Below are 19261 nucleotides of genomic sequence, written 5' to 3'. Positions count from 1 at the left end.
AAGTGGCAGATCCTCGTGGGCCAATTTGAGACTTTAGAGAGGATGATAAAGGAGCGAGAGTCGTCTTGGTGACTAGTTAAGTGTGAGTATAGGTGTGGACACCATGGGAGATATGATGGGCTGTCTGATGCCAGGCAGTGGGCCACACAGCAGTTACTCATGATGACCCGAGACTGGTGGATTTGGTCAGGCCTGTCCACTCGGTAAGTCAGTGGTTTAAAGGACTTCACTGACCACCACTCAGCTCTTCTTCCTCTTTCTGACTCCCATTATCCTGGTACTCTGGGTCCTGGTCAAGATGGTAAGAAATCAACTGACGAGGAACTAAACAATTAGGTTCTTTGTCAGGCTTCTCTTCTGGCCAGGGTCCTGGGGGTAGTCCCTTTAACAAGCCAGGAAAGCCTCCCATGGAGAGATTCTCATGTCTGATCAGGTGCTGACATTCTCTATCCCACCATCTAAGGTCATGGTTCTGGAGAGAACACAATTTCCTGACAAGGAGTAATCAGGAATAGGGATGGATGCCCAATGCAGCTCTGTGAAGCCAGAGCAGCCACTGTCTCTGGAAATTGTCTCTATAGATGAACAGTGTAGATCCATTGATTGTCTCTGGAGATTGTCTCTGTAGACCAACAGTGTAGATCCATTGATTGCCTCTGGAGATTGTCTCTATAGACCAACAGTGTAGATCCACTGATTGTCTCTGGAGATTGTCTCTATAGACCAACAGTGTAGATCCATTGATTGTCTCTGGAGGTTGTCTCTATAGACCAACAGTGTAGATCCATTGATTGTAACACCGTTAACTATACCATTTCAGATGACTCATACTGACTGCAGGACAAACATAACTGTGGATACGTGGGTCCTTTCCACAATACTCTGAGTGAGAAGAAGAAAGGATAAAATTGCTTAGACCTGAGAAAACCATTTTCTCTATTTAAATTTCCCCTTATTTTCTCATTTACTTGTTTTGATCTTTTCCCCTACAAACACACATAGCACACACACACCATTATGTGTATTGTGAGTGGAGTTGGTCTCCCCCCAGCCACCACCATTTGTGTTTCCAAAGATCAAACTCACTTGGTAACAAGCACCTTTACTGTCTGAGCCATCTCACTGACCCATGTCTTATCTGAAGAAAAAAAAATAGTTTCTTTAGTTTGAACCCCAATAAACTAGACCTGTTATGTAATTTCCACATGAAAGTCTTGCCTAAAAATTAATATTGGTATGTACAAGTTTGGGCAAGAAAATGAGGACTCTGAAAACAATAGCTACTTAAATCTGAGTCCATACATCCTTAAAAAAACAAGGCCAACAAAAGCATGATAAAATTGTATTTAACTCATAGATAGCTAGGGCACAATACTGCAAATTTTTATTTGGATGGGGAAATAAATATCGGAGATCAGTACCAGTTCTGGAGCCCTTGTAGAAACAGATAGAATTTATATAAAAACCCATAGAACAAAGGTTCCATGGAATCTAAGACACCAAACTTTCCCTAACATTACACCCAAAGGTACTGTTCATTAAGAAGTGTATTTGAGGGACCCAGGGATGTAGCTTTGTAGCTTTGTTTCCATAGCATGTTCAAGGATCTGATACCACATAGTTAGATCTGAAGTTAATGAACAGTACTATAAAAAATATTTCAGTGCACCAACAGGAGAGGGTGCTGTTGAGTAAGGTTCATCCTTACAGTAGAAACACCTGGTGCAGGAAAGCCCAACATTTTGAACAAGCAGAAAAAATATCCACTAGCCACACATTAAAATGAATGTGTGTGTGTGTGTGTGTGTGTGTGTGTGTAGGTGCCTCTGTTCAAATGTAGAAGTCTGAAGACAAGTCTGCAAAATTGTCTTAGAGTTCTCTTATTCTATCATGTGGGTGATTGAAATCAAACTTGAGCTTGGCAGCAAGTGTTGTCTTTACCTCTGAGCCATCTTTCCAAGACTCTACAAAATTATTTTTAAGAGGAAATAAATTGGGAGTCTAAAATAGGATTCGATAGCTTATAAAGACCATCCAAAGCCAGCCGGTGGTGGCGCACGCCTTTAATCCCAGCACTTGGGAGGCAGAGGCAGGCGGATCTCTGTGAGTTCGAGACCAGCCTGGTCTACAAGAGCTAGTTCCAGGACAGGCTCCAAAACCACAGAGAAACCCTGTCTCGAAAAAAAAAAATAAATAAAGACCATCCAAGACCCAACTTGAGAGCAGAAAGGGAATTGTACTCCACCACTCCAATAACGAACCAACCAGGGAAGCAACAACAGACAAAAGCACCACAAATCAGAAATGCAGTCCTGAGCAGGACACGATAAAGAAGCTGTAAATGAGAGATGATACAGGAACACAAAGTGAGACAAAGGTCCTAAGAAGTAACTTACAAGGGGTACAAGGGAGTCCAAATTCATCAAGACATACAAAGAAGACATGGACATGGAAAATGAAAACTCATAGGATTAAAATAATAAAAAGGTGAAATGTTCAGAAAAAAAAAAACCATAGGGGATGGAGAAGACCCAACACACTTATAATCGAATCCTCCAGAAGAAGAAAAACCCATGAATCAAAACTTAACATTCAAATTCATAATGGGCTGTGGTGGCGCACACCTTTAATCCCAGCACTTGGGAGACAGGCAGGCGGATCTCTGAGTAAGAGGCCAGCCTGGTCTACAAAGTGAGTTGTGGGACAGCCAGGACTGTTACACAAAGAAATTCTGTCTTGAAAAACGAAACTGGGCTGGAGAGATGGCTCACAGGTTAAGAGCACTGGTTGCTCTTCCAGAGGTCCTGAGTTCAATTCCCAGCAACCACATGGTGGCTCACAACCATCTGAATTGAGATCTGGTGCCCTCTTCTGACCTGCAGGAATACAAGCAAAACACTGTATATATAATAAATATATCTTTTAGAAAAAAAATAGGTTTAAAAACCCTGAGCCTATATATCACTTTAACTCAGAATGCTTAGTGTTAAAACATCCTTCAAGAAACAGAAATTTCTGGGGTCCTGTGCAGACAGTCCAAGCAATTCATACACAGGCAAAACAGCAGTGGAATAGTACTGAAGAACAGAAACACCAGCCCGCTGATCTTCAGTAGTCAGGGATATGGATAAGTAGTCTTCAGACAAGCAACTCACACTAAGTCCTCACTTGGGACTCTGTTACTACCCGATGATAAGCATCAGCGAAGCTGGGAGCTGAATGGAGGGAGTACAGCAAGAACTGTGCTGTATACACAGTTTCTTTAATTGAAGAGACAAAAGGAAAGCAGTCACAGACCAGTAGAAATGGTGTGGGAAAGAAAAAAAACTGAAGAAAGAAGCACAATAGGAGAACAATCTAAGTGTATAGCAAGTAGGTGGAAGTGATGGGTTTTGTTCAAAACTGACAAAGATCAACTAGTTCATGCCTAAGTGAAAGACAAGAGAATCAGCTCCCTTTGTGCCAGGATGGTTTGTGGGCAAGGGAGACAGTTAGTGGGACCAGACCTAGAAAAGACAAAACTGTGTCAGTGTGGAAGCAAAGGGAAGGAAAATCAGGCGTCATGGTGGAGATTTCTTTCCCCTCTCATTTTAAAGATGAGAGTTTTGCTGTTAATTGCAGAATTTTTCTCAGAGGCTAGTGGAGGTATGAATATAATGGCTCCTGGTTCTTCACAAGGAACGAGCCTCTCAGCGTGATGAGCACCATGTTGGCTTTGAGCAAGTGATCAAGAAGCTGTGTGAGAGTCAAGAGCAGAGATAGATGCAGCTAGCAAACCATTTGCCAAGATGTGACTTGTGTGTGGGGAGCTACTCACCAAATCTAAAGTTAAGAAAAGATAGGCCACAGACAGACACAATCTTCATCGTCATTGGTGATTCAGAGAACCCAAGGGATCCTCAGTGTTCCAATTCTGAAAGTGCTTCCGAAGAGAAATTTGGAAAGTGGCGGGGGGACAGGAAAAGTTTCTGAAACTATAAAAAAGAAGTCTAAACAAGGTCCAAAGCTACAGAGAAACCCTGTCTCAAAAAACAAAAACAAAAACCCAGGTATACAGCAGTTGCAACTAAAATAATTCTGAAACACGGGCAGAGTATACAAGGACAGTGAAAGCAGTAAGAAATTAGGCTTGCCATTTTGATATATGGAAGTGGATTGAGGCCCCAAAGTGCTGGGCTTCATAAAGAGGGACACCTGAAGTGACTCCCACTACCCAGAGGAAGGTCGCATAGGAAATACCTATGCAGCAACATGGAAGTCTATCCAGCGTCAAATTTATAGGGTCAGCATCTTTTAAGTTGCAAATGCTTCTGTTTATTTACAGGCATCACTGTGAATATGCTCTATTTTGAAAAAAAAATTTACAAGTCCAAAATTGAAAATAAACTCCTGTTTTCTGACTTATTTAGACAAAGAAAAGATCAAGCTAGGATGGAATTTGATCATGTTGTCCCCTTTCTAGATTAAGCACCTTTGTTGTGTTTCTTGATACAGGGTAGACATTTTAAAAAGCAAATCTATGCTGTTTTTTTTTTTGTTTTGTTTTGTTTTGTTTTTGAGGCAAGGTTTCTCTGTGTAACAGTCTTGGCTATTTTGAAGTCACTTTGTAGACCAGGATGGCCTAAAAAATCACAGAGGTTCGCCTACCTCTCCTTTCCAAGTGCTGGAATATGATGTCAGGCAGGCAGGCAGGCAGGCAGGCAGACAGGCATAGTTTTGGAGTAGTAGCTGAGAGTTTACATGTTGAGATAACAATCATGAGTCAGAGATGTAGAGAAAGAGCTAACTGGGGATGGTGTGAGTCTTTTGTGTAGTAAGAGACCACTCACTTGGTTCCTTTCTGCTCAGACCTGAATAATCACACAGAAACTATATTAATTATAATACCTTTTGGCCTATTAGCTCATGTTTCTTATTAAGTAACTCTTACATCTTAAATTAACCCATTTTTATTATTTTATATGTTACCATGAAACTTGTGGATTGTTACCTCTTGTTTCTTGGGCAGCTTCAGGGTACTTGCCTCCTTCAGCAGCTACATGGCATCTCTTTGACTGCACCTACTCTCTATCTCTATCTCCTCCAGCCTGGCTATATTCTGCCCTGGCATAGTCCAAAACATCAACCAATAAAAGCAAAATACATACAGAAGGCCATCCCACATCACTTTTGAAATCTCAAAGAGCACCCCAGTGGCACACCTCTTCCAACAAGGCCACACCTCCCAATCCTTCCCAAACAGTTCCACTAACTGTGAGGGAACGGGTGGGTGGATAGGGTGATCAAGCATTCAAATATATGAGTGTATGGAGGTCATTCTCATTCAATTCACCACACCCTTTAATCTTGTGAACTTGGAGACCTTCAGCTTGAAAAGCAGATTTGGGTGGGATTATATTCAGCTTATTTCTTACAGTTCCCTACTGGCATTACCATTCATCCAGAAGATGTGACACCATTGATCCCAGTGACTTCAGAGGCACTGGCAGTGAGTGACAATGACACTAGGTTATAGTTCTTATCCCGGAATCCTCTAGAATGGTATATTGTTTGTATTTTAATACATAAAGCTTGCCTGAAGATCAGTGCAAAACAGACACACTAGTAAGCCACACAGGTCAAGCAGTGGTAGCACACACCTTTAATCTCAGAAGACACACTAGTCAGTCATACAGGCCAGGCAATGGTAGCATATATCTTAAATTCCAGCAGCCGTACTTATTAGCCACAGAAGCTGGGCAGTGGTAGTGCATACTTTTTACCCCAGAACTAGAGAGAAAAACAGGCCTCACTTGCAGTCTCAATCTGAGGATTTGTGGAGGCAGGGTTGCCCATTTTCAGTCTGAGGTAGAGGTAAGAGCCAGTGGTTAGTTGCTTTGCTTTTCTGATTTTCAGGTTGAACCCCAATATCTGTCTCTGGGTTTTTATTATTTGTGCTAGAATCTTCTGGAAGGGGGTGGTGGTAATGGCGATGTTTAGGCATAATAGAAGAAAGGATGGAGCTTGGAGAATGTGACCCTTATCCCAGATCTAGGCCTTCCCATGTCTCTGTGATCACAACCACATACACACACACACACACACACACACACACACACACACACACACAGAATTTATTTATTAATTGAAAACGAAAGATGGCATAAAGGCTACCACTGCTTCATGGCATTATAAAAGGCTACTGTTATAAATCTGAGCCCATTTGATCCAGTACATCTAGTGCAGCAAATTACTACAAGAACTTCTCACTACTTTTACTTCACAGATGAGGAAGCAGAGGTTGAGCAGGTAGGCAGGGGTGGCTAGGATCATGCTGCTCCCAAAAGACAAAGGTTGCATTTATTTCCTGGCTGCCCAGACCCGAATAATAACACAGAAACTGTATGAATTACAACACTGCTTGGCCTATTAGCTTAGGATTCTTACTAACATTTCTGTTATTCTGTGTATCCCCACAAGGCTGCGGCTTACTGGGTAAAGTTCCAGCTGGGGGTTTGTGGCTTGTGTCTTTCTCCTTGGGCAGCTATATGGCATCTCCTTGACTCCGCCTATTTTCTCTCTCTATCTCTGTTTGGATTTCTCCCCTGGCTTAATTTTGCCTGCCCTAGGCCCAAAGAAGATTCTTTGTTCATTAACCAATAAAAGCAACACACATACAGAAGGACTTCCCACACTATTTTCCCTTTTCTGTCAAAATAATGGTGCTTCAGATAACTCCTTCAACCAAAAGTCTTTAAGATACCAGCCCACTTTGGGCATGATCTCGTGTACTATAATGCAGATGTAAAGCATGCATGGGTCTCATGGCTGCTGGATTCTGTTCCAGTTCCCAGTGCATGCAGAAGACTGCAGACAGCTACCTTTCTGTGAGTTCACCCCCTATTAAGTAAACCCTTATTATACTCCATTCTGGGCTAGGGTGGGACTATTTTATTATAAACTGCAACAACACACACACATACAGAGATACACATATACACGGGCATATGCGTTCTTTAAATCTCATCGACTTTGAGGACGGAAACGTTAGCATTTCTTACTCCTGATACTAGCTTTGTAAACTGAATGACATGAGTGGGATTCAGTTATTTTTTTCTCTGCTTGCACCGTGAACAAATTTAGAATTAAGTGGGTTTATTTGGTTTGCATTTTTCACATTTGAATTCTTAAACTACATTTACTTGTTCATTTGTGTGTTTGTGTGTGGTGTTGTGCATGTGTGTGATGTGTGTGGTATATATGTGTGTGTGGTATGTGTACGATGTGTGTGTATGTGGTGTGCATGTGTGTGTGGTGATATTTTGTTTGTGCTCTAACAAAGCTTGCCTGGAGATCAGACAGTGGAGCTAGCCACTGGTTAACGATAGAGGCCAGGCAGTGTTGGCATACATCTTTAAGCCCAGCACATGGGAGGCGGAGATGGGACGTGATATGACTGGGAAGAGAGGAATATAAGGCGGGAGGAGACAGGAGCTCAGCCCTATTCAGTTTAAGGATTCGTAGAGACAGGACCTTACCCATTTGGTTTGAGGATTCGGTAGAGGTAAGTCCCTCTAGTGGTTGACTCCTTTACTTCTCTGACTGTAGCACAAAAAACCTAGAGACAGATATTGAGGTTCAACCTGAAGGCCAGTTGCAAAACAGCCAGTCGCTAGCTCTTACTTGTACCTCAGTCTGAAATGTTGATCCTGCCTCCAGGAATGAGACTGTGTCTGAGAGCTGTCTCCTCCCATCTTATAGTCCTCTCTAGTGCTAGGATTAAAGGCATGCATCACTACCATCTGGTTTCTATGGCAAACTAGTGTGGCTACTGGGATTAAAGGTGCGTGTCACTAATGCCTGGTCTGTAAGGCTGACCAGTGGGGCTCTTTTACTCTCTGATCTTCAGGCAAACTTTATTTATTGAAACACAACTGAAATATCATTACATCTTTAACTCTGGGATTTTATTGAGATCAATTAGAATTCACATTACAGTGTAGTATATGATGTGTATGTGTGCAGTATTTATATGTGTAGGGTGTGTGTAGGTATATGTGGTATGTTTGTGGTATGTGGTATGGTGTGTGTATGTGTTTGTGGCATGTGGTGTGTGTGTATGTGGTGTGTTTGTGGTATGTGGTGTGGTGTGTGTGTATATGTGGTTTGGTGTTTATATATGTGTGTGGTATGTGTAGTGTGTGTATGGTGTGTATATGCAGTGTGTTTGTGGTATGTGGTGTGGTGTGTGTGTATGTGGTGTTTGTAGTATGTGGTGTGGTGTGTGTGGTGTGTATATATGTGTGTGTATGTGGTGTGCATGTATATGTGGTATGTTTGTGGTATGTGGTGTGGTGTGTGTGGTGTGTATATATGTGTGTGTATGTGGTGTGCATGTATATGTGGTATGTTTGTGGTATGTGGTGTGGTGTGTGTGGTGTGTATATATGTGTGTGTATGTGGTGTGCATGTATATGTGGTATGTTTGTGGTATGTGGTGTGGTGTGTGTGGTGTGTATATATGTGTGTGTATGTGGTGTGCATGTATATATGTGGTATGTTTGTGGTATGTGGTGTGGTGTGTGTGTGGCGTGTGTGTATGTATATGTGGTGTGTTTGTGGTATGTGGTGTGGTGTGTATATATGTGTGTGGTATGTGTAGTGTGTGTATGGTGTGTGTGGGTATATGTGTATGTATGTGTGTCTATATGTATGTGGGGGGGTGTGCAGCAGGTCAGAGGACAGTTTGAAGGAATCAGTTCTCTTTTCCTACTATGTGAGTCTTGACAGAACAAGGCCTGTACCTGATAAGCCATCTCACTAGCCCACATTTTTCTTTCTTTCTTCGCCTTACTGTGTTTTCAGTCCACATTTTTGGCCTTTGAAAGGAAATTCTTGTGCCTAACCTCCTGAATATGCACTTGGGACCTTTTCATTCAGACTGAGTTCTCATCTCATGGGCTTCCAGGGTTTGTTGAAGAGAGTCTCCCAACCCCTCCCCCATCTATCTGAGGCTCATTTTAACTGTGGGAACCAGAAACTTCTGACCTCATTCCAATTCTGAGCTGGAAGGATGTCATGAAATCACATGATGTTTGGAAGAAAAGGGAAAAATAAGTCCCTCTGGTCTTTTCCAGACCAATAAAATCTTTCTGCTTGCAAGCTGACTGCTTCTGTCTGAGGCAGGATCTCACTCTGTAGTCTGGGCAGGGCTTGTGTTTGTAATCCTCCCTCTACTTGCCAAGTGTGGAGTTATATCTACTCGGCACTCCAGGTGCAGATCAGACCCTGGATACAGACAATCGATGCCAAGGGGTGTCTTGCCAGGCCCACTGGGCTGGGATAGTATTTCAGAACTAGTTGGTAGGATTCAGCACATATAGGTTAGTGTGGTAGGGTACCTAGCAAAAGGCTGTCTAGGCCGTCTGGTTATACTCCTTTCTTTAATGAGAATGGCTATACTGGTTGATGTTTAAAATAACTATATTTCACAGATGGTTTGGCTAACAAAAATTAGATACTATGTATTCTAACTCCAAGACTTTCAATGCCCCGGGTTAAGAAGTCACAGGAACAGGAGGAAACTTGTCTAGGGAATTAGTAGGTTCCATGTGACCCCTATTCCTGAATAGCTCTGTAAAGTAGATGATTTGTTCAAAGGGCCAGTGTCTTCGGTTTGGAATCCATGAAACCTGAAAGCTGGTATGAAAGAAATCTGTTTACTGGAGACAGAGAGAGAGAGAGAGAGAGAGAGAGAGAGAGAGAGAGAGGGATCTGCTTCCCAGTCTCTCCTACTCATCTTTCATTTTGTATCTATATCCTCATTTTCTACATTGAAAATTAATCAAATAGGGCTGCCCTATAATTGCTTATACAGGGTTGATTGTCTAGACAACCAAGGGCCTCTTCGATATCAGGGAGCCTAGGACCTTGCCCTTGTAACTTCTCAGAGCCCTCAGGCCTTAGATGGCTGCTGGCTTCCTTAAGGGAGTAAGGGTGATGAGTAAGTCAAACGTAGCCATGGAAACATGAGCCTGGTGGCTCAACCACATTTTATATACTGGATTGAACTATCTGAAATTCAGATATGCCTTTAATCAAAGCACTGAGGAGGCAGAGGCACGAGAATCTCTGTGAGTTCAAGGCCAGTCTGATCTACATAGCAAGTTCCAGGATAACTATGACTAACTACATAGAGAGACCTTGTCTCAAAAAAAAAAAAAAAAGATTTATAGGCTTGTGTATGACATAGTGTACACAAGGAAGCCAGAGGACAACTGTTGGGAGTTTCTTCTTCGACCTTGTTGAGGCAGAACAGGGTTTTTTGTTTTTTGTTTTTGTTTTGTTTTGTTTTCTTGTTTCTGCCTCTCTTTGCATTGTTGTCTAGCTGGGCTGGGAACTTCTGGCTGATCCTCTGCTTTCTGCTGCTTTTCATCTCCCAGTAGGAGTGTTGGGTTACAGATTTCAGCCATGGCAACACCCAGCTTTTTGTTGGTTCTGGAGATCAAATTTGGGTTGTCAAACTTGTGTGGCAAGTGCTTTTGCCTGCTCAGCCCAGATACATTTTAGGCCTTTACCTGTATATATTCCTTTCTTCTTAGTATCGCTACTGCTCTTCTGAGACAAGGTTGTCCTGTAGCGCGAATAATAGTTGGTCGTAATAATAAAATCCCAGCGTCAGATATATGGGTTAAAAGCTGAAGATCAGAGAAGCAGAGAGGCCAGCCACTAGAGTTCTTTTACCTCTACCAATGCCCAGAACGAAGGGCGATCCTGTCCTCAGATTTCATCTCCAGACTCCTTCTGTCTCCACCAAACCTCAGAGTGCAACTGTCTCCACCAAACCTCGGACAGCTCTGAGCTCCTGTCTCCTTCTGCCTTATATTCCTCTCTCCACCGAGCCATATCACTCCTGTCTCCACCCCTCTAGGGTTAGAATTAAAGGTTTATGATCCCAAGTGCTGGAATCACCTTCGTGTGAGCTCTGTTTCTCTTTTAGACTGGATCAGTTTTCCACAGCCCAGGGTGGCCTTGGCTAACAGAGATCTCTCTGTCTCTGTCTCAGGAGTCCTGGGATTCAAGGTGCATGCCACTATTCCCTAGCCTCTAGTGGCTTAGCTCTGCACTCTGATCTTCAGGCAAGCTTTATTTGTTAAAACATAAACAAAATATCACTACATCTTTCTTTGTAACCCAGGCTGGCCTTGCACTTGGCTGGCCTTGCACTTTAGAGCCTTAAACACAACAAAAAAACGTGAAATACCTCCACCTCAGGGTCCAGTCAAGGAGCACAATTGTGTTTAGTAGCTGTGACTCTTCTCTGCCTCCTCTGATCTTGAACATAGACTTTTATGGCATCGGCATCTCTGGAGAAAACAGGACCCATCTTAGGACTCTTGTTTTCATTTTGGGTTTATTTGGTGTTTCCTGACGTCAGATTCTGTTTGTGCTTTTTTTTTTTTTTTGTACAGAGCACAAGACAGACAAGTCTGGATTCCTGAGCACATCAAGTTCAGAGACATGCAGTTTTCATCTGCCGCTACTGGTGATTTTAATTTTGATCACCTGGTGAAACCCTTGTCTAATATTCATATGACTGCAAAAATGGCAGTTTTGCAATTTGGCGGGCATATAGAGATGCATGTTTCATTTCTAACACGTTCATTCAGTGAGGCAGATTTAGGGATCAGGACATAGAAACCATCCTTTCAGAGCGCTACGACAGAAGACTTGTCGCTGAGGGCTTCGATCTTATGCTCGCTCTGTGACGTGAGATAGGATCGAGGCTCTCCTGGGGTTCCCGGCGTTAGTCTAGGATGCCAGGCTACTGCAGAACACGCACAGATTTCTCTGCAGCAAAGAGCGTGTGTTTGTGGCCGCGCACACCTGTTCGTGGTCGGGGTCCCGCGACGCCGGCCGCCACGCACGGACTTGGATCACCCCGCCGCAAGCTCCTCCCCCGTGGCCGCGTCTACCCGGCAGTGGCCCGGGCACAAGTAGACGCGCTGCTGCGACAGCGGCGGCTACCCTGGGGGCCCAGGCAGCGGCGGGAAGGGGCGGGAGCACCTATGGGCGCGTCCGAGGCCGGAGGCACTAAGAGCCCGTGGCTGCTGTCCGCGCTGCGGCGGTGGCGTGCGAGCCGGCGGCTGCGGAGGACGCGAACGGCTCCCCGGGCGGAGCGGGGTGAGTGTACGCCCCGCGGATAACGGGGCGGCGGCGGGCACTGGGAGGTCCGGCGGGGGCCAGGCCCGAGGTTCCCAGGCTTCTGCAGGGCAGGGGCGGGTCCCGGTGTGCTCCCCCTCCCCCGCCCCGCGTCTTGTCTTCGGGCTTGGCTCTGCACTTGGGGATTTGTGGGTGGCACGCGACAGAATCTCACGCAGGTTGGCTCCCCTCGTGGATCCCACACCTGGCCCAGCCCCTGCAGTGCGGTACCGTTGGGGCGTTGATACGATACCCCCAGGCTCCCTTCCGGGTTCTCCCCATCTTCATCCAGCCTTTCCAACCTGTAGGCGCTCGGAGACTCCAGGTTACCCAGAAGCACCGCCACAAGCAATTGCTTTCCAGGCGCAGGCCATTCTGTCCTCTTCAGGGCCTCAACTCATAGCTACTCATCATTCCGTTCATTTTTATCCAGCCCCTCTCTCTGCAAGGACCCGGAGGGAGCATGATAGGCAAAGTCCTGCGCATGACACCATTTCTAGAGAGGGAGACCGACATTACTAAACTCCTAAAGCCACCCATTCCTGGGAACTGGGCTGGGAGACGCCGGTGTGCGGAGGAGGCCCGAGGCAGAGCCAAAAGGAAGCCTCAGACCTGTTGAGTTACTCCAGTAAGCAGCTGGCAAAGCGGTCTACCCTCAGGGAAAACAGCCGCAGGGCTCCCAGGAGCTCAGCGAGGGCAAAGTGAGAGTTGAGGCCGGGGAGGAAGAGTCGACATTTTATATCACTGAGAAGAAAGGCTTCTGAGTAGGAAACAACGTGGTCTATGGGCTCACGGTTTCTCAGCCGGCAGTGGCCATGACTGCCACTCAAAACGCGGTCCCTCCCTCCCGAAGCCTTGCCTGCCACCTGTAACCTCTTCTTTAGAATTTCAACCCCTGAAGGGTCTTTGTGACCGACGGCCCGGCCGGCTGGTATAACAGCTCACACCTTCCCCAGTCCTCTTTACCCTTCCCTCCAGTTGAAGTGTGCGTTCGGTACTTGAGTGGGTCTGGTCTCCTTCTTTTTGTCTGTTTTGTCTTCTAAAGATCTTTCCTCTGTGAGGCTGACATGCCCTGATTTAAAATGGCCGACAGATCCAGCCCTGAGCCAGATGCCAACAGAGCCCTATGGTGACATAGCCACCCTTACCCCGTTGCTTTAAGGATCAAATAAATGATTGATTATGAAGAGTTAATAGCTGTAAGGTGTTGATGCAGAGTAGGGAGTATAAAACCTGATGAAGGTCTTGAAAATATTTATTGCCATAGACAAGAGCTTTTTGGTGGTCGGAAAAGAGACCCTTGAGCCCGTCATCACTCAGCACCTTGCTGGCTTCTAAAGTTTGTCTTCCTACTTTAATTAATATGCAAATAAAACTTCCTCCTTATGGCTACCAAGATCTGCTACTGACAGTCAATGGGGCTAGGGATGATCAGCTTCTTCCTCTAGGTTGTTGGGTCCTGGGATAGCACTAGCTACTCCTTCAGAGACAATGGTATGCATCACCTGATTCTGGGAAGGAAGGAATGGAGAATTTTAGAATTTTACAGTTCTAGCCTCACCTTTGATCTCAGCACTTGGGAGGTAGAGGCAGGGCGATCTCTGTGAGTTTTGAAGGCAGCCTGGTCTACAGAGTGAGCTCCATGACACCCAGGGTTATATTGTGAGATCCTGCCTGGAGAAAAACAAAACAAACAAATACAGTTCGATCCTGAACACACAGCATCCTCTGCCTTTGCTTCTGTTCCTGGTTCCTATTTTACGGTCCAGCCACAGCTTTTTAGGCTACACATGCCTATACATTCCTCTTTTTGTTCCCTAGACATCCTGGGGATAAGACTATTATGATATGGCTATGAAATGATACTTTTTTTGTATGTGCACAAGAGGTTTATTGGGGGAGGGGTGAGTGGGGGAGAGGGAATCAGTGAAAGGCTGCCTCGGAGGGGGGACACGGGAGAGGCAGACAGAGCAAGAGAGGAGCAAGAAGGAATTAATCGATACCTAGTAGATTAATCCAAACAAGAGCTTGCTCAGGTTTTTATCCTTTTTGTCATTTCTTTTTTCTGAGACATTGTTTCACTATGTAGCTTTGGCTGGCCTGGAGCTCTCCAGACCAGGGCTCACAGAGGTCCCGCCTCTTCTCCTTCCTGAGTGCCACTGTACCCAGCCTTGGTCAGATCTTGAAAACAGGCCTGGGAGGAAGAAGGGTGGATATTATTTACCCCCTCCATTTTGTACTTGAGAGGAAAAATCAGGGGATACTGAATGCCTTGCCTGAGGACTCACAGCAGGTAACTGGCTAACTCACCCTTTCAGCCATATCTGCCACCACACCACGAACAGATCCCCATGTATTCACGGAAGTTAAGATGAACTGTCACGTGATGAAAGAAACCCATAGCCCGGCTTTATCGGTCCTGTAAAAGGGGCTCTAGAGTTTTCTTCATGATGACGTTGCTATCGCTTGAACACCTGGGGCCATGTTCTCTGATGGCAGAAAGACTATACTTTTAGTCTGCTGCTAATGAGTGGCCCAAAATTAGACAACATGTTCTTAGCCAGGGGCCCTTAATCTTCCTAAAACGCAGCCATTTATCATTTGCAAGATGGGGATGCTAATTCCCATGGCATCCTGTAGCTGTGCTGGTTAATGTTTGCGTAGCTCATAGAGGCTCAGAAAAGGCTAATTTATTTTTATAAATATCAGTACAGATCTTATACCTCGCATCTGGGTAGTCATGGGACTGAAAAGTTTAGTGAGTTGTGGGGAAGACGGTAACTTGAGTCTCTTCGGGTAGCTGAATCTTCTGGGACAGCGAGGCCTTTGGTAGCAGCATTCAGCTCTCTCCCAGCCTGCCCCACAAGTCATAGGTGAGAAAGAAAGCACATAGCTTTGAGGGCTCCTGGCATCTTTTGGTGCATGCTGCTCTTCCAGAGAACTGGAGTGTGGTTCCCAGCACCCACGACCTGACTGGTTGTAACTCCAGTTCCAGGGGATCCAATAACAACTTTTAGCCTCCGTGGACACCCACCTTCATCCCCACATATACATTTAATACAAATACAATCTTAAAACATGCACTTGACTATTTATACAATGGAAATACTTAGAGGGACAGTTACTGGATAAAAGGTAATAAAGTTTTTGTTGTTACTGCTCTTAAAGGATCTTACCACATAGACCGCTGAAGATTTATGCTAATTTATGCTAATTTGTTTCTGGTGTTCTGCTAGGCTTTTTGTTTAATTTCTTTCTGTGTTCTGCTAGGCTTTTTGTTTAAAATTAGGTAAGTTTATCTTTCCACAATTTCATACAAGTATATAGTGCAGTCTGATAGTGTTAGACATTTCAGTGTGTGCCTACTTGATATGTATAAAATGATGTTGTGGTCCCTTTATTGCTTTGTGTTTTTTGGAGATGGTCTCAGGCATCTCAGGCTGGCCTTGACCTGCTACCTCCATCTTCCAAATGCTATGCTTAGGCATGCTCCCAATAAACATGCATGATCATGACAACCATGACCACCACGGTCATTTGTCTTTTCCGGAGAATTGAATACCTTTGATAGATAGTGAATCTAAGTATCTTTTCACTAACATTGGCCACTCACACAGGCCTCTGGGAAAAGCCTGATGCTGACCTTTCCCGCACTTACTTGGTACGTTGTTTTCTTTTCTCTCTCTTTATAGGAACTCTTTAGATATTCTGGGTTCTAATAAATTACTTGATTTCAGTTTAATGATGTAGTGTTGTCTTCTTCCACTTCTGGGATCAAATTCAAGACTTTTCCATGAAAGGGGATATGATCAAGCTGTGTGGAGTAGAAATTAACCCTTCCAATAATCCACCCTTCTCAGAGGATGGCTCTTTAATCACACCTCAAGGCTACTAGGTGTAGAAAAGGGACTGTCCAGAGAGTTGGTGTGTTTCTGTTGCCAGGAGAGGGCTCCAGCCCTTGGATTATGTTAATCATCCCTGAGTTCCTCTCACTAGAGATCATCTCACCCTGTTGGGTCCTGAAATATGCTATTTCCTGGGAAGACACAGCTAGAACCAGCTCAGTCTGTGCCAGCTCATACTCTTTTCTAGGACAAGAGGACAGCAGAACACATGTCAGCCAGCTTCACTCCTTGTTTCTAACAGTGTGTCTTTTTCTCTTTTAAATAACATCAAATAGAGATCATGGTTACTGGAATCAAATGAGATCATATTTCAAAGGAGTCAAGGGAGTTAGGGGGTGAGCAGATGGCTCAGTGAGGAGAGCCCTTGCTGAATAAACAAGGACCCCACTTTAGATCCTGAGCGACCATGTTAGAGCTGGGCGTGACCGATCGTATCTGTCACCCTTGTTCCTGAGCACACCAGCGTGTGCTTGTATAGGTAACACACACACACTAACACACACACTCACACACATGCACAGAAAATACAAGATAGTTAAGCCCTGGCAAGTAGTCACCACTCTGAGTGGCAGAGCTTCATTGCTGACAGTCTGGGGCCCAATTCCTTCCCTAACACCTATTATGTCTATAGGTGCATAACTGTTGAGGGAGGTCCTCCAAATCAGAGGTACTAATACTCCACACTGCTTTAGAGTCACAAAATCAGAAGCTCTGGGGACAGAGCCCAGAAACCTGTCCTTTACTAAGCCCTGAAGTAACCCCAGTACAACCTAAAATTTGTGAAACTGTCCTATGAGATAGATGGGGGCTTTTGTCAAGTGTGGGTCTGAGTCTCAGTTCTTCCATTTGCTACTTGTGGCATGAGTGAGTTGCCAGTATTTCTTGGGGTACCAGACTCACAGCGATACAGGAGGATGATTGGATGCTGCCCTTCCCTCCCGGAGCTGCTGTGAGTTGTGAATGATGTGGAGCATCCTGGCCCGCTGCTTCTTGTCTGTGTGGCTTGTGGCATGTCATCTCACCTCTCACTCGCCGTCATTTTTCTCATCTAAGATTTGGGATAGTAACATGTGTGTAGTGTTGTATGCCAGCTAAAGAGTGCCTACACACACACACACACACACACACATATATGGGAGTATACGGTTTTGTATGTGTGTGTATATATGTACATACACACAATACATACTTTTCAATTGTTTGTGTGTGTGCACAGATGTCCGAGAAGGACTTTTAGGCATCGGTTCTCCCTTCCCACTTTGTTGAGGTCTCTATTGTTTCTGTCACTGTGCTGTGTTCTAGGAGCCGGTCCTGCCTCTGGCCCTGTAGGAGAGCTGGGATTACTGATGGAGGCCACTGAGTCTGGCTTCTTGTGGGTTTAGGGGATCAGACTCGGCCATCAAAGCTAGTGCTGCCAGAGCCCCTTCCCACTGAGCCATCTTCCTGGCCTGAACACCCTTGGTTTACAGTCTCCATTTTATGAATAAGAAAAGGGCCAAAGGGGGCTTGAGAGATGGCTCAGAGGTTAAGAACATTGCCTGCTCTTCCAAAGGTCCTGAGTTCAATTCCCAGCAACCACATGGTGGCTCACCAGCATCTGTAATGGGGTCTGGTGCCCTCTTCTGGCCTTCGGGCATACACACAGACAGAATATTGTATACATAATAAATAAATATTAAAAAAAAAAAGAAAAGGGCCAAAGGAGAACAAGGTTGGATAATGCTCCCACAGGGATATAGTTGCTACCCTGGGGTTTGAACCGAGGAGGCTTGATGAGAGCAGCCTTGCATTAAAACCACTACTTGGTAAATGAGTTCTCCGGTAAACATACAAATGACAATAAAAATGAACTGCCTGGCAAGTGGTAGGCATTCTGCGGGTTAACGTCCTTCCTCTTGTTTGGTAGCTTGACTTCCTGGTGTCTCTGCCCTCCTTGGAACCATGCCACCTGCCCTCAGGCATGCTCAGCTACACATCCCCATTGCTTGGTAGTGAGTTTTCTCTCTCCATTTTACCTTTCTAACTGCCATTTGGGTGCTTGGAGCAAACCAAACAGAGATTCAGCTGGGTGGAGAAAGACCAAGTGTGGTACTTCCAGGAAAGCCATCTCTTTTCTCCATCATGCTTGTGACTCACGAGTGACTCAGAAGTGGCTTCTAACAAGAAAGGGACTGTGCAGAAATGCCAAGGGACTCAGTGGTTAGTGGAGTTGCTGGAGGCATTCCCTAAACCTAGTTATTGAGACAGAGCATCATGCCATGACTGGCTATTTAGAATTGCTTTTGTTATGGTTCTATCCTAAGCTTGGGGTCAGAGGCACCTCTTGGTGGAAAGACTCAATCCAAGGCTTGGATCTGTTCTTGTTCCTGATTGAGGCATGGCCTTGAGGCTAACTGCAGGGCAGGACACAACTTTGGAGAGCTTGTCTGACCCTGGCTGGAATGGCCTGAGGATCAGAGATCTAAGGTGTATTGTGTCATGAGGGGAATTAATGAGGGGAAGCCCCTTTCCATTTAATAAGACCTTCAAATCTCATTCAACCTGACTTTAAAAAGGAGAAAGAGATATTCAGTTACTCATATACAGTGGCCCAGGCCTATAGTCCCAAGATGGAAGGGCTGCTGAATCTTGGGCCCCATCTTTAAAAAAGAGGAGGAGATGAAATATGGGTGTGGCTGTGGGTCCCAGCACTTTCTTGGCAGAAACAGGAGGATCATAAGTTTGAGGTCAGCCTGGGAATATAGCGAGACTTTGTCTCAAAAATATAATAAGATGGGGCAGGTGACATAGCTCAACAGGCAAAGGCACTTGCTGGGCAAGCCTAACCCTGAGTTCCATCCTTGGGAGCCATGTAAAGGTGGCAGATGAGAATAGACTACACAGAGCCATTCTCTCACCTCTCTATGACCACATGTCGTGGCATGCACCCTCTGTCTCTCTGTCTCTGTCTCTCATGTTCTCTCTCCAGCACATGATAAACCAAGGAGCAGCCAAGAACAGGTTAAAAACATGCACAGATACAACCATGCATATGTTATGGGGCTCACTGTGCAATCCTTTTCAACTCCTTTGTATGCTTGAAACCTTGCAGAAACAGCATTTGGGAAAAAGCAGGTATCCACAGAGAAGGTCACACTTAAGAACATGCTACTTCCTTTGAAATATAAATGGCAGCC

The 19261-nt window shown here is 44.9% G+C and overlaps 1 protein-coding gene across 1 annotated transcript in view; it reads left to right on the top strand.

Annotated features, from left to right (window-relative positions):
* The first annotated feature begins 11983 nt into the window (after positions 1–11983).
* Dnajc6 (DnaJ heat shock protein family (Hsp40) member C6) overlaps positions 11984–19261 on the top strand; it is a 151463-nt gene continuing 144185 nt past the window's right edge. Inside the window, exon 1 of the mRNA XM_057784111.1 lies at positions 11984–12162. Coding sequence (XP_057640094.1) covers positions 12048–12162 — 115 coding nt within the window. The 5' untranslated portion in view covers positions 11984–12047. The remainder of the gene's footprint in view (positions 12163–19261) is intronic.

Source organism: Chionomys nivalis, chromosome 11, assembly GCF_950005125.1.
Source record: "Chionomys nivalis chromosome 11, mChiNiv1.1, whole genome shotgun sequence".
Taxonomy (NCBI): Eukaryota; Metazoa; Chordata; class Mammalia; order Rodentia; family Cricetidae; genus Chionomys; species Chionomys nivalis.
Note: the sequence above shows the minus strand (reverse complement) of the source record. Positions and strands in the feature narration are given on the sequence as shown.